Source organism: Monodelphis domestica, chromosome X (genome assembly GCF_027887165.1).
Source record: "Monodelphis domestica isolate mMonDom1 chromosome X, mMonDom1.pri, whole genome shotgun sequence".
NCBI lineage: Eukaryota > Metazoa > Chordata > Mammalia > Didelphimorphia > Didelphidae > Monodelphis > Monodelphis domestica.
In genome coordinates, this window is record NC_077235.1 from 3504927 (window position 1) to 3529124 (window position 24198).

Sequence of the window (24198 nt, forward strand, 5' to 3'; positions counted from 1 at the left end):
AGTTCAGAGCAGGCGCAGGACAAGAGTGCTCTGGCCCACTGAGTTAGAGAGAGCTTAGGTGAAGGCTGTCAAATACCACGGAGAGCTCCTGAGGAGGAGGCAAGTCCAGCCTGAAAGATTTCCTCCTCAGAGCCTCGGGCTCCTTCTTTTGGCTCTGCCTGTTTTCTGGAACTCTCTGGCTACTGAAAAAGCCTCCTCCATTTTTGCCATACTTAGTCTTTATGGGCCTGGGGAAGTGGGCCCAGTTTTAATGGGATTCATAAGCTAGAAGGACCTTGGAGATCATCTCATTCAACTCCCTGACTGATGAATGAGTTCCTACTAACAAATGGTTGCTCAGCCTTTGCTTCAATGTTTCCAGTGAGAGGAAGCTCCATTCCATTTTTTGGAGTGCTCTAATCATTTGGAAGGATTTTCCTAGTATTGGGCCAAAATAGACTTCCTTATAAGTTCCACCCATTCATTGTGCCTAGTTTGGCCCTCTGGGGGTCAAGCAGAATAAATAATGCCTCTTCTATATAACTGCCCTTTAGATTCTTGGAGATGGCTAGCATGTGCCCTTGAAGTCTCCTAGACATTTCTTTTCCAGGCCCAACATCTCTCTCTCTGTCTCTCCCCCCCCCCCCCCCCCCCTCTCTCTCTCTCTCTCTCTCTCTGTCTCTCCCTCCCTCCCTCTCTCTCTCTCTCTCCCTCCCTCTCCCTCTCCCTCTCTCTCTTCCTCTCTCCTCCTCTTGCTCTCCCCAGCCCCATACCATCCTGTGTACCCTTCTGCTAGACCGCTCCTGTTGATCTTTGTTCATGTGGCATCCAAGACTCGAAGTACTGCACGTGGGCTCAAACCAGACCAGGGGATAGTGTTTCCACCTTGTCCATAAGGATGCTGTGAGAAACTGTCAACTACGTTGTCAGAAACAGCCCCTGAGCTTTCAAGTCCTCTATCAGAAAATAGGGTTGTGTCTTTTGATCTCTCTGAGAGCTCCGCTATGGCGCCCATGGCCTGTAGACTTCCAAACTGCCCATAAGGGGGCCCGGGAAGTCTTGGTGTCCATTTTGGATGTTTTAGTAGTCAATCAAAGAGCATGCGTGAGGTAGCCATAATAAAAAGGTCTTTTTTTAACCCTCACCTTCCACCTTAGAATCAATCCTGTTCCAAGGCAGAAGATCAGTGAGGGCTAGGCAATGAGGGTCAAGTGACTTGCCCAGGGTCACCCAGCTAGGAAGTGTCTGATGCCAGATTGGAACCTAGGACCTCCTATCTCTGGGCCTGGCTGTCAATCCACTGAGCCACCCACTTGCCCCCCCTCCCCCTGTGATAATAGCTCTTGAGGATATAAAGAAAAAGTAAAAATATTGTGTGTCCTCAAAAAGGTGGCTGCCTTCTAATGCGAGAGACAACACACATGTGTAAAGGTATATAGAAAATGCATTCAAACCCAGTACACAGCAACCTCTGGGGAAGGTTAAGGAACCAGGAAGAGTCTCCTTTGCAAGGGTGTGCTTGTGTTGAGGATTGAAGGAAACCTGGGATTCCAGGAGGTGTAGGGATGGAAGACAACATTCTGAGCAATGGGTACGTCTAGTGCAATGGATCAGGGACAGGAGGTAGAGCCCTGGGAGTGAGGAGCAGCAGTTTGTTGAGGCAGGGAGAGCAAGGTCGATGCAATCTGAAAAGGTTGGTGGGGGGCAGACTCTGAAGGGCTTCAAACCCCAAACAGACCACATTTTATCAGTGTTCCTGGAGGTATTAGAGTGTCCTGGTCTGGGAGGCAGGGTTGACACAGTTAGGCCTATCCTTTAGGAAGATTCTGCTAGCAGGTGAGTGGAGGCTGGATGGGAGAGAAGAGAGACCAGTAGTGTCAGGTGTGGTCCTTCAGGGATGGCATCATCAGAAAAGAGGAGGAGGCACAGGTGAATGGGCATGTATAAGGGAAGAGCTAAGGATGCCACTAAGGTGAGGAGTCTGGGTAACTGGGAGGATGCTGGTGTACTTGACAGAGAAATGAATAGCATTGGACGTGTTCATTTTGGGGTGTCTATGGGACTTCCACGGAGAGATGGATGAGAGACAATGTAGATCCAAATATGTCGATAATACACATGTACACATACATGCCACATTCATGCATGCCCAATATCAGTCATTTCCATAGGTATCACGGTTACACCCATGGGAGCTGATAAGGTCTACAAGTGAGAGGGGAGGAAAGAGAAGAGGGCCCAGGAAAGGGCCTTGGGAGATAGCTGCTACTACAGTTAATGGGTGTGACGTGGGGGAGGAGGCAGCAGAGAAGGTTGAGAAGGAGTCACATAGGGAGGAGAAGGCAGGCAGGGAGGGCAGTGTCACAGAAGCCACCAGGGGAGAAAGGGTCTAGGAGGAAAGGATGGTCAACAGTGTCAAATGCCACAGACATAGCAAGAGGGATGAGGTTGAAGAAAAGACCATGGGACCAGGCCATTGCAAGAGCAGTGAGTGGGAACTGTGAGGAGAGCAATTCCACTGCGGGAGTTGGAAGGACTGAGCCTGGAAGAGAGAAAGAGGAAAAGGAAGTGTAGGCAACAGACAGAAATGGTTTTTTCAAGGAGTTTGGCTGAGAAAGGGAGGAGCCATATAGACTGTTAGTTAGTGACGATAGTAGGGTCTACTGAGAGCCCCTTAAGGCTTGGGAAAGAAATATAGTCATGTTAGCAGGCAGCTGGCGAGGAAACCGTAGATAGGGAGAGATTGGAGATTGGAAAGGGGGGTTAATAGTGTAGGTAGTCTGCTGGAGAAGGTGGTAGGTAATGGAATCTAGGGCATACTTAGAGGTGAAGAGAAGAGTTATTTCTTTATCAGAGACTGGAGGATCAGAGGAGATGGTGGGATTGCCATCGGGGTCTTGTGAGATGGAGAGAAGGGTGTGAGCAGGGTACTTGCTCCTTATGGCCTCAGTTTTCTCAGTAAGTGGAAGATGACATCCTTAAGTGAGGGAGCAGCATGGGAGAGTTCAGGAGAGAAAGTTTGGAATAGGTACTGTGCAGAGTAGAAGAGTGAATCCGTTAGGGAGGAGTTGAAAGATTGCCTTGCTGCAGGGAGGGCCCAGAGATCAGGCACTTTAGTTATGTGATTTCAAAGAGCAGCTCTGCTCATTGGTGTATGCATAGGTGTGATGGGATGCAGCTAGTGTTGGACTGAGCTTTTAAGGGATGATGAAGTAACGGATGGCAGAGGCATTGGAAGAGAGGATAAGTGTGACTGGGGAGCATAGAGGAGTGGTGGAATGGGCAGCTATTCTCCTTGTATGTTGAGGGAGCTTGAATGGGGAGAACAAGAGCTGTGAGACCTAGTGGACAAAATTCTGATTTCAGCAGAGTAATTGCAAATTGTTTTCCAGAATGCCACCCCCCTCCCTGATTTTGCAGTGAGAGGCTTCAGAAGATTCTTGCCTGAGGCCCCCCCAAATCCAGGGTTAGCCTCTAACTGAGCTGCAAACATCTCCTTTGGTGACAGTGTGGGTAGCGAGCTTAGTGTCCCAGCATTCCCAGGAACTTCACCAGACAAATGCCTGCTCAGCACAGAGCACAAGTATTGGGGATGTGGGTGCTGGGGTAGAGGCCGGGACTGAGTGAATGGAATGGCTCGTAAGTGGAAATCATTTCCTCTCCGGCCTCGTCTAGCAGCCAAGCTGAGTTAGTGGCATTCAGAGCAGGGCAGAAAGAGCTTGGGGTTTCAGCCACTCTCTGGCTGGCCTCTGGGCTAGGCTGAGGACAGCAGGAGTTGCCGATGAGCTTATTGTGGCACCAGTCGCCCCTGGTGAAGGGCAGCTCAAGCCTCTGGGCATCGTCCTGGTCATGGAGAACCACCCTTCCGAGATGAAACTGCTCACAGGCTTCTGGGAGGTGAGGTAGCATAGCCATTCCGGTGGTTCTAGTCTCGGCCCTTGCCTCCCAGGGTAGCTGTACACCTGGGGTGGGGGGCAGCAAGTACCCTCTTTGAAGGGTGGGCCTTCCCATGGCGGGGCTTCTGTTAATAACACCCTCACCATTCCCAGGCTCTTTGCTCACCTGAGGAAAGCAGCAGGGGCAGCTAGTACCACAGACTCGAAGCCAAGCTCTTGGCATCGTGACTGCCAGTGGGAGGGAAAGCCTGGATCATAGACAGATGTCAGCTGAGCAGAGACTGAGGGAGTGGGCAGAGAGTGCCTTGGGCAGGTGCCAAGGCAGAGGGCCAAAGAGCCATTTAACTTGCTGTCATTTCCTCTTTCCAGGCAGCCCCAGGTAATCTGGGTGAGACCTGACAAGACGTCACTGTTGCCTCCTGCCCAATGGCGCAGGGCACTAGTGAAGACACACGATCAAGTTCAGAGGGGCTGGAGCTGGAGGGGGAGGCAGGCCTCAAGAGAGGACTGTCACACCGAGCTGAGATGTGTCTTTGGGTCTGCACACATGTGCTTGTGTGCACCCGTGTGCCTGTGGGTGCATGCCTCTTCGTGATGGAGACGGGTGGGGGTGGGGAGGGACGTGGTTAGCCACCTTCTAAATCAAGTTGCAGTCTGGTTTGGGCCCCAGCATCTGGCTCGGCCCTTCCAGCACTCGGGCCTGGAGGAATGAAAGGTCTCCTTGTGAGACAGAGTGCACAGGAAGGCAGAGCAGAGGCTGCCCTGAATTCCCAGACGCTGGGAGCAGCAGGACCTTTTGGGTTCATGGGGTGGAGGGTGGGGCGGGGGAGGTGCTGTCTGGGAGACTTTTATGAAATGAGCTTCCAAAGTGGGGTGGGGGGGGCTAAAAATGAAAGCCACATATTGGAGCTGGCAGCGCGGGAGTGATTCAGAGTTGCCCCGCACCTCCCACCCAGTACCAGCTGGCCAAAGCATTCACCTCTCAGCTTGGGACAAAGAAGGGAGAGACTTGGCTAGTTATTCCGGAAACTTTGGGGCCAATAAGGACAGCTTTGGAACATGCCTTTTCATTCCTCTCTCCATTCATCCGGATATAGACTGGAGCTCGAGGGGCCCTCCAAAGCCATCTAGCCCAGTTTCCTCCCTCACTTTACAGCAGACAAAAGGGAGCTTGAGGGATTTCCCCAGGTCCCGGTGGTGGCAAGTAGCAGAAGAGGGACTTGAACTCGGGTTCTCTGGTCACAAGTCCAGCCCTCTTTCTGTTCCACCATACTTGTGAGCCAGGCCTCTTCCTTGTGAGGAGCAATAGTAATGGATCATAGGAGCCCTGTGGGTTTTCAAGGAAAAAGGACTAGGTTTAGTTCCCTCTGCTTCTTTATGAAAGGGAACATCTTCCCACTTGAGAACTGTGTGCCTGTGTGTGGCACCCTCTTCTGTCCTCAGTTGACTCATCTGGAAAATGGGCCAAATGAAAGCACCTAAAGGCAGGACCCCATACCCAATCACCCATAATTTCAAGATCTGCTTTTCATTCAGTTCAGCACACTTGGATACAGCCAGTATGTATCCAAATGTCTCCTATGGGCACTGCATCATGGGAGGTTCTCTGCCCTCTGAGGAGGAGCTCCCATTCTGTTGGAAACACTTAAATTCTGCTTAGATAGAATGAATGTAAGGTGACCTGAGGAGGGAAGGAGGGAGGGAGGACCAGAACTGTTGTCTTCAACATCTTGATAAAAGATCTGGGAAGGGAATGCCTAGTGCCCACTGTGGTGCCCTCCCAAGTCTTCAGCCCCAGATACAGATACCAGAGCAGCAGAAGGCCAAAGCCCTCTAAGACTCAACTTACAAGAATGTCCACGTGACTTCCTAGGGTAGCAGATTCATGATGGAATGCACAAGGACAAGGTCATGTCATTAGGAATAAGGACTGTAGCCTTCTAGGATGGCTGCTAAGGCACTTCAGGGCCAATAGAGGACTGTGGAACCTGGCCCCCCAACTGGCCAGTGAGGGGTGGTAGGTTCATAGGAGGAGGAAGGCCAAGAACTGAGCCTGTTTTCTGAGGAGTGAAGAAGAGCTCCATTTTCCCCCTAGTGCCCCCAGTCCCCTCTCCCCACAGTTCTACCATCTGGGAGAGACGAGGGTCAGAAGATCACAGATGGAGAACTGGCAGGGGCCTCAGAGGCCATGGAGTCCAACCCCCTCCTCTTATAGGGGAGGAAACTAAGGCCCAAGGAGAGGAATGGAGTGCGTTGCCCAGGGTCCCTCATGTAATAACTAATGGCAGGGCCAGCATCTGCCCCCTCCCCCCCACCCTCCCCAGTCCACCTTCCCCCCCCCACCCTGCTTCTTGCTCCAAGCTGCCCAAGAGAGCAGGGGGTGGGGTGGGCTTGCTTGCCAGGCTGTTGGCCAATGAATGGCTCTTTGTGGCAGCAGTTCATGGGCTGGGGCTGGGGGAGCCCCCTCTTGTGGCCTTATGGGTGGGGGCGGGGACAGCTCTGGCTGGGCTTTCTTCTGAGCCCAGAGGTGACTCTTTGCAGAACGTTTGGCTGTTATTTCATGGGAGGATCCCAGCCTCCAAGCAGAGTTAGGTGTGTGGTGACAGATCACTTCAGCCCCAGATAGTTTTCTTTCTCGCTTTGGGAAGCAAACTGGGGAAAAAAGAAGAGGGGACCTCTGCCCCCCAAACTGCCAAGGTGGGGGGAGGCGGGAGAGTGAGAGAGAAGACTTTGACGAAGCACGCTGGTTAGACTTTGCCCTGCAGTGAGTCTCCCGCCATCTGGTAAAGCCAAATGCCCACCTCCCCCGAATTCAGCCCTCCCCTCTCCTCCCCCACTCCAGCTGCATGTTGCTCAGGAAAATTGTTATTTAAAGCCCAACTGCTGGGGGGGTGGAGGTGGGGGGCCCTCTCTCCCCCAATAAATTAACTGAACAAATCCCCATCCTGCAGCCTCCTGGGTTTGCATGCATTTTCATGTTTTACGATGTGCAAAGCCAGCTGAGTTGTAGATTATTTAAGGCATGTTAATGAGAGACAGAGGAGGAGAGAGTAATTTCTGTGCTCTCCCCGGGGAAGCCCGGGACAGTCCTACAAAGGTGCGCCATCTGCTTTGTTCCCAAGTTCAGAATATTCTGCTGACTCGGTAAACAGTAAACATTTCTGTCACCAGGAAGGCTTTGCAAAGGGGAGAGAGTCCCTTCTTCGCCCTTTCTTGCCTTCTAAGATGGAGGGAAGGCCCCAGAGGACATCCCCCATACACACATGGAATTTGGCTCAGTAGATGATTCTGAGGGGACAGGATGGGCTCACTCTGCCTTCAGCAGTCAACACACATCAAGGGTTACCAAATCACAGAATGACAGAGTTGGAAGGGACCTTAGAGGCCGTCCGGTCCAGCCCCTTCATTTTACAGAAGAGAAAATGGAGATCAAGAGAGGGAAGGGACTTGGCCAAGGATGGGGGGCCTGGATGATGATGCTTTCCTTCTCTTCCCCTCCCCCCATCCTGCCCATGACATCCTGTTCATCTGCCATTTTGGAAGCTTGTGGAATGAGGAGACAAGGAGGGCTGAGGAGGGAGAGAGGAAGAGAGGAACCCTGGCTTCAGAAAGGGGAGCACTTTTGGACAAGGGAACTTGCCATTTTCTGGCTTCTCACTTCTTGGAACCTCCTGGGTCCTCTAGGTATGATGATCCCCAAAACAACAGAGAAGGGCACCCAGAAGGTATGTGTAGGCCACAGTAGTGGTAACTGTACCAGTTGTCTTTAGAAGCTAATCCTGCTGGTTGCCCCATAAGGGCTCCTGAAGCAGCAGCTTGAGTCAAATTCTCAGGGACACCCAGCACAAAGGGAAATACAACCCACGGGTAGAGAGGAAGCCACTGAGACAACCGCACCCTTCTAGGTTTCACGGGGCGCTCCTGACAGCATAGTTAGTCCGCAGTATTAGGGCCAGTTTAGAGCCATGAGCCCAGAAGCTTAGGCCAGCTTGGTTTCTTAATGTGGGCCATTGACAGTCTCAGAAAGGGACAGATCTATCTGCTGTTCCTCAGACTTACTGGCTGCAGATCTCACCTCCCTGTGTCCACAGCTGCCAGATTAATCATCTACGCGGCCTTTCTGATTGGGCTAACCTACTCCTGTGACAGGAGACCTGCTGGCTCCTTTCTGGGCTGCTCTGCCTATCTGGTGATGGCTGCTCTGCTGATCTCAGGGGCCTGAAGGTGAAGACTTTGTCTTCTACAGGGACGCTCTGGTATTAACCAACCCCCGGGAAGGGAGAGTGTTAGGCCCCTTGTTGCTTAATGTCCTTTCGAGTGTAGATGGTTAGGCTTTTAGGGATAACTCGGTGGCTTGGGGAAACCAAAGATGGCATGTGTGGCCATCTTGCCCACCTCAGTTCACTTTTCTGTTTTGACTACTAGACCACGTCACCTCGATTCTTCTGACACCCATCAGGAAATTGCCAGTGATGAGCTCTGAAAAAAGGAGTAATGAGAAAATGGATCCCCCTGGGGAATTCTGGTTCTGCACATCTAAGCAGAATTAACCCACATTGGCTCTAACTCCCTGCCTAATTTTATTGGGCTATCTCCCACGAGCATGAAGGAGCAGGTCACGGTGCTGACAAATTGGGAGGACCCTTGGACAACCTAACTGTTTCCACATGTGTTGTGTGGGAAAGCGCCCCCCCCCCCCCGGTCTCTCACATCAGCTATTTGACCAGTTGGCACAAACTCTGTGCTAAATTACAGCCTTTTCCATCCCATTGTAAAGACCTTCTGCTGCCAGACTTGCTGAGACACAGAGAGGGAGAGAGGGATAGAGAGACACACAGAGAAACCCAGAGAGACAGAGAGAGGGGGGAGACAGGGGGGGAGACAGATAGAGGGGGGGAGAGAGACACACACATAGAGACAGAGGGAGACAGAGAGAGAGACAGAGAGACACACAGAGAAACCCAGAGAGACAGAGAGGGGGGGAGACAGAGAGAGGGGGAGAGACAGAGAGAGACACACACAGAGACAGAGGGAGAGAGAGACACACAGAGAAACCCAGAGACACAGAGAGGGGGGGGGAGACAGAAAGAGGGGGAGAGAGAGAGAGACAGAGAAAGACACACACACAGAGACAGAGGGAGACAGAGAGAGAGAGAAAGAGAGAGAGGGAGGGAGAGAGAGACACACAGAGAAACACAGAGAGACAGAGGGGGGGGAGAGAGAGAGGGGGAGAGACAGAGAGAGACACACACAGAGACAGAGGGAGACAGAGAGAGAGAGAGGGAGAGAGAGACACACAGAGAAACCCAGAGAGACAGAGAGAGGGGGGAGACAAAGAGAGGGGGAGAGAGAAAGACAGAGAGAGACACACACAGAGACAGAGGGAGACAGAGAGAGACAGAGAGAGGGAGGGAGAGAGAGACACACAGAGAAACCCAGAGAGACAGAGAGAGGGGGGAGACAGAGAGAGGGGAGAGAGAAAGACAGAGAGAGACACACACAGAGACAGGGAGACAGAGAGACACACAGAGAAACCCAGAGAGACAGAGAGGGGGGGAGACAGAGAGAGGGGGAGAGACAGAGAGAGACACACACAGAGACAGAGGGAGACAGAGAGAGAGAGGGAGAGAGACACACACAGATAAACCCAGAGAGACAGAAAGAGGGGGGGAGACAAAGAGAGGGGAGAGAGAAAGACAGAGAGAGACACACACAGAGACAGAGGGAGACAGAGAGAGGGAGGGGGAGAGAGACACACAGAGAAACACAGAGACAGAGGGGGGGGAGAGAGAGAGGGGGAGAGACAGAGAGAGACACACACAGAGACAGAGAGAGACAGAGAGAGGGAGGGAGAGAGAGACACACAGAGAAACCCAGAGAGACAGAGAGAGGGGGGAGACAAAGAGAGGGGGAGAGAGAAAGACAGAGAGAGACACACACAGAGACAGAGGGAGGGAGGGAGAGAGAGACACACAGAGAAACCCAGAGAGACAGAGAGAGGGGGGAGACAGAGAGAGGGGAGAGAGAAAGACAGAGAGAGACACACACAGAGACAGAGGGAGACAGAGAGACACACAGAGAAACCCAGAGAGACAGAGAGGGGGGGAGACAGAGAGAGGGGGAGAGACAGAGAGAGACACACACAGAGACAGAGGGAGACAGAGAGAGAGAGGGAGAGAGAGACACACAGATAAACCCAGAGAGACAGAAAGAGGGGGGGAGACAAAGAGAGGGGAGAGAGAAAGACAGAGAGAGACACACACAGAGACAGAGGGAGACAGAGAGAGGGAGGGGGAGAGAGACACACAGAGAAACAGAGAGAGGGGGGAGACAGAGAGGGAGAGAGAGAGAGACGGGGGGGGGGGGATCTGTTTGTCATACCCTCCTTGGAGTGCTGGTTACTTTGGCTCAGGACTAAAGGATCATTGATTTGGGGCCAGGAAGGCACCCGTTTGTGGAGGGCTACCATCGCTCACTGCCTCATCTGATGCCCATTGTGGTCCTTCTGTGCTCTTGGCCTTAGTTCTTCCTTTTGCCTGACTTTCCAGTAAAGACCCTCTCCTACCTGTGGAATCAGGTGGAAATGCCTTTGCCTGGCATTCAAAGCCCCCATCCTCAATTCGACCTCCTACTCTTCCCAGCTTAGCTCACAGTGAACAGCGCCAGCTTGACATCTGCATCGCCAGGACATTGGACTGCCTGCTGTCACCAGAATGCCTTCCCCTCCAGAGAACCCTTTCATGGACTCTTGTTCTATCGTCCACACTGGAACAGCAGCTCCTGGAGGCCAGGAACTACCTTTTACCTCTCTTTGTTTCCCCAGTGCTTAGCACAGTGCTTGGCACATAGCAAGTGTGCTTATTCAGTCCTTGTTCACCGCCCCTTTCCCATATCCATATCTTTGCTCATGCCATTCCTTCTACTTGACCTCTCCTTGTCATCTGCCTCTTGACTTCTGCCTTTACTGCCTTCTTCAGCTGGTGCCAGGCTTTGTCCTGACCTCCTTCTGGTCTAGAGCTGGAAAGAACCTCTGAGGTCACCTGGGCTGACTTCGTCATTGTATAGAGGAGGAACTGGAGGATCTTCTGTCTTAATGGTTCTGGTTTCTTTGGTCAAACAACGACTTGTCCTAGCAACAGCTTGTTTGTCTAGTGCTACCACTTGGCCAGGCCTGGACCTCCATGCTGGGTCTGGAGTCAGAAAAATTGATCATTATGAGTTCAAATCTAACATCAGACTCTTACTAGCCGTGCAACCTTGGACAAGACACTTAACCTGGTTTGCCTCTGTTCCCTCCTCTGGAAAATGAGCTGGAAGAGGAAATGGCAAGCCACTCCAGTATCTTTGCCAAGAAAGCCAAAATAGGGTCACAAAGGGCCAGGCATGACTGTAATGACTGAACCCCACCACCAGGGAATATTAGAGACGGCACTGGAATAAGTCAGGAAGCTTAGGGTTCTGCCTTTATCTGGCTGTTTGACTTTCAATAAGTCCCTTAGCCTCTCTGGGCCTCAGTTTCCTTCTCTGTCAAAGGAAGGGATTGGACCAAATGAACTGTAAGGGCCCACCCATCCAGGGGGAGCCATTTCTAGGCAAAACAGGTCAAGCTGTCCATGGAGGGGCAGACAGAAGCCAAGTCCTGGATTCTTGGTGCATGAAGGTGTGCGCCTTTCCCTTTCGAAATCAGCCCCAAGTTGGTCAGCACTGGTTAGTGTCTAGAGTAGGGAAGACCAGAGAGCAGCTTCCTGAACTGAAGAGGCCTGTTCCACCGAGTTACTGAATGTTTGGATTATGATTGTCAGTAAGTCTAGGTAAACACTGAGCCTCGGTTCCTGCTCTATGGAAATGTAAGATGGGTGGCAATTCAAACACACTCTCATTTCTCAGCAGACACTAATGGCGTTAGTTAAAACAGAAGCTCTCAGGAAGGCGTTTCGAGTTGCCTCGCACACAGAAGAATATGGGTAATGTGTGTGGAAGCACTGAACATCTTGCCTAATTCCTTTTGCCTTTGCTCACCTTGGCCTGGGTCTGATGTCCACCTGTGATGCTCGTTTGTGTCTGCAAATACGGGAGAAGCCAACGAGTCGGCCTAAGGGACTGCCCTGCCCCTTAGGAGGCAATGGCAAGTGGCCAGGACCTTCTGGGATTCAATGCTTGCAACCACTAGGTTCTCTTGTGTTGCCCGCTTCCTAGAGCTTCTGCCACCCTTTTGGGCAAAGCTGCTTATGGTGAGCTTCCAGACCAGTTGGCGGTGCTGTTTCAGGCTAGGTGAGCCAGTGCCCAAGAATCCATTGGCTCTCCCAGCCAGAGTTGTTCCTCAGACTTACCTCATTGGCTGGTAGAGAAGGGGTTTCTCTAATCAGTCACCTCTGACTCTGCATCCTTTATCTTAGCCTTCTGTTGCTTTGAGATCACCTCATCCAACCTCCTTATTTGATAGATGAAGAAACTGAGGCCTAAGGAAAATTATTTGCTTGAAGCCATTTCAGGAAAGGGAACAAGCATCTATAGAGTGCCTACTATGTGCCAGACACTGTGCTAAGCACTTTTTATAAATATGATCTCATTTGACCTACACCTTGGGTGGTGTAGGTGAAGGAACTTAGGCCGAGGACTTAGCCTCCGAGAAGTCATCCCTGGGACCGACGGCATGTCATAAAAGTAAAGCTACAAGGAGCCTAAGCCCCTCTAATGATCGAAAATAGTAAAATTCGGGGCCCAGTCCTATGCGGTATGCTTAGAGGTAGGTACTGCACACAGTGATTCCGTGAGGGGCTCCAATGGACTATGAAGTGCGTACAGCTCATAAAAAATATAGCTCGCCTGGGTCATAAATTCCATTGAAAACAAATATGCTAACTAGAATCGTTAATGAATCAGTGAATGAACAGTAATTTGATTACACTTTGGACGGGCTTTGGGGCAAAGAGAGAAAGGGCCCCGGCTCTCTTCAGAAAGTTGTCCAGAGATGTCTGCGGCGCTGGGACCTTTGAGGGGAGAGCACAGAGTCGGCCTTTTGGCCATGGTAGCAAGCAGAAGTTTTCCGTTCACCTCGGGAATCCAGCAGAACTCACTTGGTACATAACCAGACCATTTGTGGTGTGTTGAAGCAGTTCTAGGTCTCAGCCACACTACCTCCCACTTGACCAAGGAGTTCATTGAGTGGTAGAAGATGCGTCCTTCTGTCTCACTGCTGCCCTTGGACTGAGTTTGGGAAGGGGAGACACCCATATGATGGCAGCACAGCCATTTGGCCTCACTACCCAGGCTCTAGGCCAGCCAGTTGAGGGTGGTCCAAGGCTTTTAAGGGCTCGGCTGTTTTATAGCTAGGTACATATGAAGAACCAGGGTTTCAGGTGAGCAGAATCAGCTGCCGTTGGATCTCCCAGTCACGAGTGGGCATGCGGAGTCTGGCAGAAGCCCATTTGGGGTGAGACTCCATATTCAACATGGTCATCAGTAGCTCTGCCTCTCTGTGTCTGTCTCCAGGTCCCATTCCTCACCCCGAGCCCTTGTCGAGGGCTTGGTCTAAGCAGCGGGCGTTGTTGATACTGTGATGGGAGCCCTTCGTTCTTCATGGGATGCCATCATAAAGTTGGACATCTTTTAGTGAGGAACCTCGGAATTCTCCAGGCAGGCATTAGGCTATTCTAAGGGCAGTAGGGTGTAGTGAATAGAATACCGGACTTGGGGTTACTAGGGAGCCTGTGTTCAGACACCATGGGCAAATTCTCTTCATTTCGCTCACCCTCTGTTCTCCCTCCTGCAAAATGGCTACAATAATACTAGATTCCTGACCTCACGGAGCTCTTGTTGGATACCACATGGAATAACAAATCCAAAGGGCTGTAGAGACAGACCCTCATAGCTTCAGCTTGTTCTCATCTTTCTGGATGGGGTTCAGAAACAAATAGTCCTTGGCCAGTCATTGTCCTGCTCCCATGCTTTAATGGCCAATGGTCTGTGAGCAGTACAAGTGGCAGGAAAAAAGACTCGGTTCTGGGGGTTGAATAACAGTATTTGGGCATAAGCCCCTTGTGTGAGGCTCACAAAAATGCCCTGGATATGATGCCGCTAGTGGGCAGGCCAGGGGGGAGGGGAGGGGAGGGGAGGTGGCGATGGGCATCGGCCTCATTTGAACCTCCTCCTCTCTATTTGGAGAGCTCTTTAGTAATTCTGAATATACAACTGGGAAAGCACACTGACGATTTGCTGTTGGAAGAACCAAAGAGTACCTCACTTCCCCATCAGATAGAAGGATCCTTCTCCGGGAATGTGCAACGCTGTATCTCAGGAGAATGCAAAATGGCAGCCAAGGGCAGGGGCTGCTCCTTCCTCTGGGGTTGCTGGGCTGTGCCTTTGCTGTGACTCCAGCTGTCAGGATGAAGGAAGGGCTTCATTGTACAAGGAGTTTGTCTAGCCTGGCCCCTGGAGACAGGGGCCATCTGCTGCATACTCTGTATAAATGAATGTATGCTTGCAGCATTGGCTTGGAGATGATTGACTGGCAGTAAGCCAGTCAGCAAGATTTGCACCCATGCCTAGGAAGACCCCAAACCTGGGGAGTGGATTGGGATGTAGGGCAACAGACTGAATCAAAAAGAGGGCGCAGCATGGTGTCTGCAAAGATTCTGGGCAGGGGAGATGGGTCTTGCCCGCCAGACTGTCCCCGACCTGACAAGGCCAGACTTAACTCCTGTAATTTGTACACCTGCAATTTGCGGATGTCTAGTGCGCGGGTCTCTGGAGAATCCTTAGCTGTCTGCTCTGAATGCCTGCCTGCTGCCACGTGATGCTGCTCACCAGAGGGAGGGAGGGAGGAGACAGGCTGTGCTCCTGAGGTGGTAGCCCAAGAAGGAGGCTCTGGGGCCCACCCAGGGGGTGGGCGGCATCAGGGACATTGGCGAATGTCAGCAGAGTGGAGTCTGGCATTTGGCCCTTGCCCGCCCTTGTTAATTAGGTGCTTTGATTGAAAAGGTCTTTCTTTTCACCGTACTCTAGGCTAGAATAGGCAGAGATCTCATTTTTGTAAAGGGACAGCTTAATGAGCCAGACGAGGTAACAATATCAATAAGTACTGAGAGCAAGTTTTGCCGGGGATAACTATCATGTGGGTAATTGGATTGCTTGGGGATGAAGAAATGCCCATGTCGGCGCCATTTGGGCTAATGCATCTGCTTAAACGGGGGAGAGTGGCTAAGCACTGGCAAAGAATTCCAAAAAAGGGAAGAGAGGCCCTTGGAGAGATCTCTCTGGGTTGGTTGGGCCCTTTGGGGGAATCTTTTGCCAAGGGTGCCTTTCTAGCAGCTAAAGAAGGCCTCTTCCTCTGTGAAGGATTGCCTGAGGCCAGTCCCCACTGCCACCCCTGGGACAGCACAGGCTGGGCCATCTAAATGTTTGTGGGAAATGGCACAGAGACCAGGACAGAAACACTGGACTTGAAGGCAGAGGGTTTGGTTCCGATCCCAGCACAGCCATTTCTTGGCTTTGCAACCTCTGGCAAGTTGCCTCAACTTCCTCGTTTGTAAAATGGGGCTAATAACATGGGTCCTGCCTCCCTTTCGGTGCCAGCACAAAAGCTTTCAGGAGATGAGAAGTTGGTCCTAAAGTTTTATATCAATGTTCTGTTCCTCCCATCCATCCCAGATTGAAGATGGAGGCAAGGCTGCCCTGTCTCGGAAGATGAGAATCGGAGATGAGCTGGTGAATATCAATGGTACCCCATTATATGGCTCCCGCCAAGAAGCACTCATCCTCATAAAGGGTTCCTTCCGGATCTTGAAGATGATTGTCAGGAGGTAAGGTGTGCCCGGAATGCTGGGCATCTCCAATCTGTTGGCTCCTAGTTTGAATTCGAGTAATACTTCTGCTTGAATTTGGGTTGCTAGGGGAGGGCCATGAGCCAGAAGCGAATTCTCCATCCCGACCTGAGCTTGCTCTTTCAAATGGCCCACCATTTCTTCCTCAGATTGTTTCTCCATGGCAGTATTTCCCAATGACACCACATACTTTCCTGCCTTCTTCAGCAGAGGATATTTCTGTGCTTGGGTATAGGCACTGTACTCTCAGTGGCACAGATGGGGCCCATTTTGGCATTTCTCATTCATCGGTTGATACGTTGGGAATCTGGGATTTTCCTGGGCTTGGGCTTGGGCACTCCATCTGCCATTGGGGATTGGGACCTGCCTGGGACTTAGGAGGTAAATCCTAGGGACTTGCTTGAGGCTCAGAAAGGGAAATGAGTCCATGGCCAGAGGCAGGATTTGAACTCAGATCTTCTGGACTCACAGCACTACTGAGTGCTTTGTCACGCTCCTTTTCTTGGTCCATGCTCCCCGGCAACCTCTTTTCCTATTCTCAGGATAGCATTATGCCCAACCTGTGGACTCTGCTATTGTTCGTTCTCCCCCATCACTGACCTGACTTGTTGCCTTGTGTGGATGTCCTTAGTGTCGCTCCTTCCATTCCGGCATTTGAGCCAGGCACCCATGGAGATGTGCCTTACACCCACCCTCTGGCTACTTTGCTCACATTAGTTCGTTTTGGAAGTCATCTGAGATCAAGCTGGGCCAGGATTTGCTCCGCCTTTATGCTGGGTGTCCCACATGCCAGGAAGGGCCTCCTTCCCCTCTGCCTCATTAGAATGAAGCCATCTTTGCTCATGTAGACAGTCAACTCCCTGACGGCAGGAACTGCTTATTGTTTTGCTATTATCTCCATAGAACCAGGTCCAGCCTGCCATTAGAGAGAACATTTCGAAAGCCCGAGGAAGCAGCAGCTTTGTGCTCATTGTGCAGCATGCGGCTGGCCTGTTTGGGCCTGGCCGTCTGTGTGGCCCCTCTCCCCTGCACGGTGACTTAGCAGGCCCAGAGCCCTGGGATATTGTTCACGATGGCATTGAGGCTGGCTTCATGCCCCTTGCCATCTCCTCACTTGGCTTGGCTTGCAGTGGCCCAGGAAGACCCATTCTCAGTCTCTTGTCCTGGCTCCTCTCATGCCAAATCAGAAGGAGGGGCAAAACTGAGTGGGGACCTTCTGGGGCCATTTGCCCTCCACCCCCTCAGCCCCAACACTGTTCCTTACAAGGGCTTGAAGATACGTCACTTCCTCCCACAACAGCCCATTGCACTTTTGGGGGAGCTCGAACTCTCCTGAGCTGAAATCTGCCTCTCCCCATTGCCCCCCCTCCCCAGCTTTGCCCTCCGGGGCCAAGAAGAAAATGGAGCCATCTGGCTTCCTTCATGTTCAATTCAGGCCATCACTTGAGCCTGCTGAAATCAGCTCGAGTCCTGACGTGGTCAGCCAGTGCTTGTCTGACTTTTCTTCTGAAAGAAATTGGGAAAGATGGCGTCTGTGCCTTCACTCATGCCTTCTTTGGCTCCCTGGCTAGCATTGGCCTGCTGTTCTCCTCCATCCTTTGATCCTCGTCTCCACACCAGCATGGGTAAGAGAAATGTCCCAATCCAACAATTCTGGCTTCTTAGCATTCAGCTAGAGCTTCATTTTGCACTAGGTGGGGCTTTTCTCCCTAAACCGTCAGGCCCGATATAGGCCAGCTCAGTATCTGGCCCCTGCCAACCCAGGCCTGGGCCTACCTCCCTGTCTGTCTGGAGCTCCTGGCCAAAGGACGTCATGGGCTCCCCACCCAGTTGCATGCCTGGGTCACTTCTGTTTTTCATCCACTTGGTTTTTCTGACATGAATGTTAGAACAGTCAAGTTCCGTTAGGTTGCCAAGGCTTTGTTTTCATTTAGGAGGCCGTGGGTTATTCTGGGATTAGATGTGAGAACTGGTTGAGAGGGAGGTGGTGGATGAGGGGGGAAGACCAGGGGGCTTAAAATCTGTAGTGTTAGAAATGGGGACCCCCCCCGCCCTTTAGCCTCTAGCTCTAGACTGAATGGAATTGGATGTGCCAGAGTGGCCACTCCTCTCATTTTAGCAATGACACCCATGTGCCAGAACAGGCGTCCTCGAGCGCCTGTATTGCAGGAGGCCCTCATCTGAAAGCAGGATTAGGTATGTTCTTCGGGCTCCCCTGGCCAGAGCCACAAGGAGCAAAGAGGGGCAGCACTGGTGACAGGGAGAGCAGGGAGAGTCATTCAGGCACCTTGAAAAGGGGCTGATTTGGAGGGAGTGAAGCCTCCCTCACTGGAGAAGGTCAAGCAAAGATTAGAAAGGATCCTTAGAGGTCTTGTTACAGAAATGATAACTGAGGCCCAGAGAGGGGAAGGGATTTTTCCAGGGTTACACAGCATTCTGAGGAAAGATTCAAACACAGATCTTTCAGACTGCCAAACCTGCCCACTTAGCCATCCTGCCCCTCTCATTGCCCTTGTTCAGGTCTGGGTTGAAGTAGCTGGCTCAAAGTGTGTACTGCCTCTGCCACCCTACAAATGACCCCAAGTATCTGCCCCAGGAGGAGACTTTGGGCTGCTCTGGCAGGGATGACTATTTTGGGCTGAGCTCGCCCCCTTGTGGCAGGATTTAGCCTGTGCATGTTGGGTGCACCACCCACCAGGAAGGACTTCCTCATCTGCTTATTCCAAACAATTAGCCTCAGACATTTCCATAAGCTAAGTTCTTTCCTTACCACAATAATGTGGGAGAAGTATTGGTATTCCCATTGGAAAGATGAACAAACTGAGGCCTAGGGAATTTCAGTGACTTACCCAAGGTCATCCAGCTGGTGGCACAGCAGCAGAAATCATTTGGTATTACATTTTGAGCCAGAAGGGACCACAGAGGTGGAAACTGAGACCCAGATTAGGGGAAGAAGGGGTCAGAGAGTAAATATCAGAGGCCAGATTTGGAGCCAGAACCTCTGACTGCTAATTCAGAGGCCTTTCTATGATAGCATACTACTTCTCTCCGAGTTTGGAGATAGCACTGTAGCACTCAGGAGGCCCAAAGACAAATTCATCCTTCAGCTCAAAGGGTAGGATGTAAAGTGTTCCAGGTGGGACTTGACCCCAGAGCTGCTCACTGCCTTCCCCTGTTCCAAGCTGCCTGCCGTTGCCCCGGGGCCTATGAAAATAGTGACTCATGGCACCATCCCTTTGCACGGAACTTTCCAAAGCATCCTGCCCAAGTGTTGTTGCTAAGGAGGATTTGGATGAAATGAGGGGAGAAGGAGCAGGGTACACAGCAGGTGCTTCATAAGTGCCTATGGCACTAAGGTCAACTGAAAGGTGCGGGCTTGATTAAAGTGATTACACATGGTGTGTAAATCTCTGGCCTGCTCCCCATCTAGGCCCCTCCCAGCATCCCCTCCCTAGCCCCTTTGTCCACACTCTCTCCCTGGAAATCTGGTTTTAGTCAATCAGTCAGTCAAGGAGCATTGAGGATGTGCCAGGCACTGTGCTAAGTGTTAGGGATACGAAAGAGGCAAAAGACAGTTCCCTGCCCTCAAGGGGCTTACAGTCCAATAGAGGAGACAATATGCAAACAGATCTCTGCATTGTCAGTGCCAGAGAGAGGATCAACAGGAAATAGGCAACAGTTGCAAGGGGCAGCTAGGTGGTGCCACAATGAATAGAGCATCAGGCCCAGAGTTAGGAAGATTGACCTTCTGGAGTTCCAATCTGGCCTCGGACACTTCCTGGCTGTGTGACTCTGGACAAGTCACTTGACCCTGTTGGCCTCTGTTTCCTCCTCTGTCAAATGAGCCAGAAAGGAAATGGCAAGCCATTCCAGGATCTTGGCCAAGAAAGGCTCAAGTGGGGCCATGAAAAGTTGGGTACAAATGAAAATGGCTTACCAACCATGACAGAGACCTACTGGGAGGAGGTTGTTAAGGCAGTGAGGACCCTGCAGCAGGATTTGCCATCAGGGGCAGGGGGCAGGGATGCTGCCAGGGGCTGAGGGCAGAATGAGCCAGTCTCTCTGCAGACATTCCTGATCCTGCCTGAGCTGGCTGGCCTGGCCCAGAGCCCCTCCTCCTGGCTAAAGCCCCATGACATGACATGTGCCACCTTGTGAATGACAAGCTCTCGGCTCCTCTCATTTCCTCTCCCACTGGGTTTAGCCTTTAGGGTGCTTCCAGCTCTCAGCCCATTTGGGGAGGCCTGGGTGACCTGACACACTGAAAGGCCAATTAAACCTTTCACACCCAGCCAGGTCCTGCTGGCTTTTCTCCATCTACTTCCTTATTGTCAAGCAGACAGACAAGTCCCCTCTGCCCCCCCATTTCCAAGCTCCCCTTTCCAGGCAGTGCTCTGTCTGCAGCCCAGGAATAACAGAGGCAGGAGTAGGAAGGCCCGGTTTCTCTGAACAATAAAGGAAGGCCCATTTCACCACATCATGGAGGCCTGGACTCTCTGAATCACCTGTCAGGCTTGGGACGGGCCTTGTGCTGTCGGGCTCTCTTTTTGTGGGGCCTCCAAAGACAAGAGGAATCCCAGAAGGCAGGTCCCAGGGAGAGCAGGGCCACTGCAGTGGCTGCGGAGTTTGAGGCCTTGCTGTTTGGACCTGTCTTTGGCCCAGCCCTCAGCTTCCAGCCCAGAGAGCCAAAGAGTAAGCGTCTGTTCAGCACCCTCTGCGTGGTGTTGGAGATCCAAAGATGGAACCCGAACAGTCCCTGTGCTCGAGGGGAGCACAGAATGCCACAGCTGGGGGAGATGGGGGTTTCATAAGTCCCTGCCTTCTCACCCCTGGCATATACATTAGGAAACACGTAAACACATAAATGAGGAAGAGATGCCCAAGAGGACATGCCAACAGGGTGCAGAGGGAGGAGCTGGAGTAGGATTCTCCTCATTTGCCAGCTGAGGACATTAGAGCTCAGAGCTCCTGGTGACTCACAGCTGGAGCCAGGACTTGAACCCAAGGCTCCCAGGGTCTTAAGCATGAGGGAGGAAGGGGGAATTGTTTGGTGCTATGGGAAAAGAGCCTCCCATGGGAGGGGGGAGCTGCTGGCTAGAGGATTTATGCAAGGGCCTCCCAATCCATACTTGACTCATCAGTGAGCTCTTCCCCAAAACAAGTAGGGGGGGATTAACTGAGTCCTCAGATTTCAGGAGACACCAGTGGTAGTAGGATGCGCCATGGAGAGTCAGCGTTCTGAGGTCGGCTCACCTGATCTCCAGGGTTCTTTCCCACTTGAAAGTGCCAATCCTGAGAGGCAGATTTAGATCAGATGTCAGAAAAGGCTTCCTGACCCCAGGCTCCAGTCCTGGTTGGAATGGGCTGCTCAGCCTCACTGGGGACCTCCATTTGGGGGCTTCATTATGGCTTCTAGCCATGGGGGCGAGGTTCCAGGGGCTTCCTTGTTGGGAGGTAGTGGCCAAGATGGCTGCTAAGGTCTCTGATAGCTCCCATAGGCAGGGCCAGGGCACTTCCAAAAAGGGGTTCCTGCTTATGGAGATGCTCCAGGCAGGCCGAAAAGCTCGTTTGGAAATAGGCCTTAAGATGCAGCCGCCGGGGAAGGGAGGAAGGATGGCTGTTATCTGGAATTGTCCGGCTTAGAGGCTGGGGCCTTGTCATCCCAGAGCACAGGCCAGTAGGTGCCACTGCAGAGCACTGAAGAATCTACCTTAGCTCTGGGAAGCAGCACTTCAGGCAGAAAGAACCGGTTCCCACTGGACCTCCTCCCCTGTTGCTGCTGGCCTGCCCCACCCTGTTTCTTCTAGCCTGCTCTCCCCTTCTTGCTGCTAGCCTGCCTGTAGTTTGTTGTTGCTGACGTGGCGTGCCCCCATTGCTGCTGCTGGGCCCCCTGTGCCCCTTCTGGCCTGCCCACCTTTGGCTCCTTTACTCTCAGCATTCTGTGCTGTAGCCTCTTCACACCCTGACCTCACAGCCCCCTTAGCCCCCTGCATCTTTCCCCCTCTCTCACTGACTCGGGGGCACCTCTTGAGTGATTAACTATGGGGGGGGGGCTCATGCCATCTCTTGCCTTGAAGCCCGCCCTCTGCAGGAAGCTCTTCCCTCTTGGGCCTCCTTATGGTCATGTGTGTGGTCTCCCTCTCCCACAGCCTGGGAGTTAGTTCCTTGAGGGCATGGCCGGACTGCCATTTTCCTCAGCCCGGTGCCAGGCACACAGTAGCTGTTGACACTAGTCCTGTAGGCCTTGTTGCTCCAGGCAAGTGGCCTTCCAGCATCTTTTTACATCACGGTCCTCTAAAGAGTAAGCTTCCGGAGGTCAGGGAGGCTGCCTTTTGTTTCCCTGTGTCTCCCCTGGTGCCTTTAGATAGAAATAATTGTGAGATTGGTCGCCTCGATCCCCTTCATGCCTACTCAGTTGCTGCAGCCTGTGAATTCTAACCCGCCACCCCCTCTCACCCCATCCTTTCTTCTGTTTACATAGCCTCTGCCCTCCTTTAGGCACACAGCATCTCTCTCCTGGACCATTGCACTGGCCTTCTGGTTGGCCTCTCTGCTTATAATTTGTCGCCCATCTTTTATCCGTCATCCACCCAGCTCCCCAAAGGACAGGTTGGGAACTCAGAGCTGATCGTGTCCCTCACATGCTCTGAAGTCTGCGTTGGCTCCCTAGAGCCTTTAGGCTAAAATACAAATCTTTGGCCTGGTGCTGAACACCTTCTACATGTGGCTTCCACCTAGCCTTCCAGTCTTGGTTCCTGTTACTCTCTACCTTAATGTCTGGACTAAACTCTGACTTCATTTTGACCTTGGACCCATCTCAGTTCTGAGCCCTCTTTCCCTCTTCAGATGACTACCTTTATAGACTTCACTGACTTAGTCTGTGTATGTTGGCTCTTCCTCCAGAGGGCAGGGGCCACTGGATTTCGTTTCTGTGTCCTCCGTGGCACAGTGGCGTGTACTTGGCGGCTGCTTGATAAATGTATTTGTTGATTTGATTTTGTAAGAACGTGCTCAGTTTACCAGAATGAAGGAACTGTGCTGGCCCAAGGCCTTCTGGTAATAGTCTTCATTGGAGGGGCCCCACTCTACAGAGATGGGTGCTCAATGGGGAGCCAGAGGTCCTAGCTCTCCTATGAGAATGACTTAGGCTGAGCCACATTGTACTCGTCTGAGCATTGTGGATCCAAGGATGAAACGTGGCCTGGCACCTGCCCTCCAGGACTTTCCCATGAGCTACCATGGGTGAAGGCTGATAGATGATCCAGCTTAGGCTCTCACGGGAATCCGGTAAATTGGAAACTCCCTGAGGCCAAGGACTATTTGTCATTTTGGTTGTTTTTGGTCTAGTGGGTAATGTACTGGACCCATTTCCCAATCCTTTCTGATACTTAACTAGCAGTGGCAGTCCCTGGATCTGTGTACGCCTCAGGCAGCTCTCATCTGGGCCTCATAGGCTGGAGGAAACTATCATCCCTTCCTGACCTGTCTCTAGAACGATGGGGCTGGCTCTGTGACCCTAGGGGTGAAGCTCAATCTTTCTTAGCATTGTTTACCTCATCTGTACAATGGGGAGAATAATGTCTGGCTTTACTCTCTCATTTTATAGATGAGGAAACTGAGACCTGAGCTTTCATAGGCAACAGGAAGTGATCAAAGTGGGATTTGAACCCAGGTCCTCTAATGCCAGAGCCAGCTGTCCTTCCTTTACTGCTTAGTGGGCTTGTTGGAAGGTTCCAATTCAGTGATGTATGTGAAGTGCTTTGTAAACCTTCAAGGGCTCTCTAAATACCTGCTGTTGTTATTTTGTGCCTGTCATGCATTCTGCTCTCTTGGTTGAATCTGGCAGTGCCTAGTTAGCTCCTCGGCCACGGAGGAGTCCTCGTGGAGATGCAGGTGTCCAAATCGATTAAGATGTCAAATGGAGATTTGTGGAGCTAGTCTAAGAACCCCTGAAGACAGGCAGCAAGGAAACAGCGAGGAAAGGGCAAGCAATGGCTTCAGAGTGGAGGGGGCTCCGGACCCCCACATTTGTCTGTGCCACTGTCAGATACCAGCAGAATCGCTCCCAATCCACAGGATGCTCTGAGGAAGCTTCTAGCATGGCCCATGCAGTGGAGCTGTGTTTTAGGAGGGCAGGATGGATAGGAAGGAGCTCCCAATCCTACCATGAGATGAGAAGGGCATTTACCTTGTTGTGCTTGGCCCCAGGGGGCAGAATGAGGAGTCCTGGGGAAGATTCAGGCTCGAGATCAGGAAAGGTTTCCTAACGATGACAGCCAGCACAGTCGGAGAGTGGAATGGGGTGCTTTGGGAAAGACTGAACTCCCCCTCGCTGGAGGGCTGCAGGTAGAGGCCACGCCAGGTACGGGTGAGACTAAAGAGCTAGGTGGCTGCTGGGGTCCCTTCCGACTTGACACGTGTAGGGTTCTGTTAGACTTTGGCCAAAAAGCTCTCTTCCAGAGGGAAGAGGGGAATTTGCCTGACGCCCATGCAAAGGGTTT

General features: G+C 52.0%; 1 protein-coding gene across 3 annotated transcripts in view; it reads left to right on the forward strand.

Moving 5' to 3' along the window:
* Window positions 1–24198, forward strand: part of SHROOM4 (shroom family member 4) — a 148012-nt gene that overhangs the window by 72111 nt on the left and 51703 nt on the right. For all 3 annotated transcript variants that reach the window (XM_056809166.1, XM_007507737.3, XM_007507739.3), the window contains exon 2: window positions 15525–15676. In XM_056809166.1, the coding sequence (XP_056665144.1) occupies window positions 15561–15676 (116 nt within the window). In that variant the 5' untranslated portion in view covers window positions 15525–15560. The remainder of the gene's footprint in view (window positions 1–15524; window positions 15677–24198) is intronic.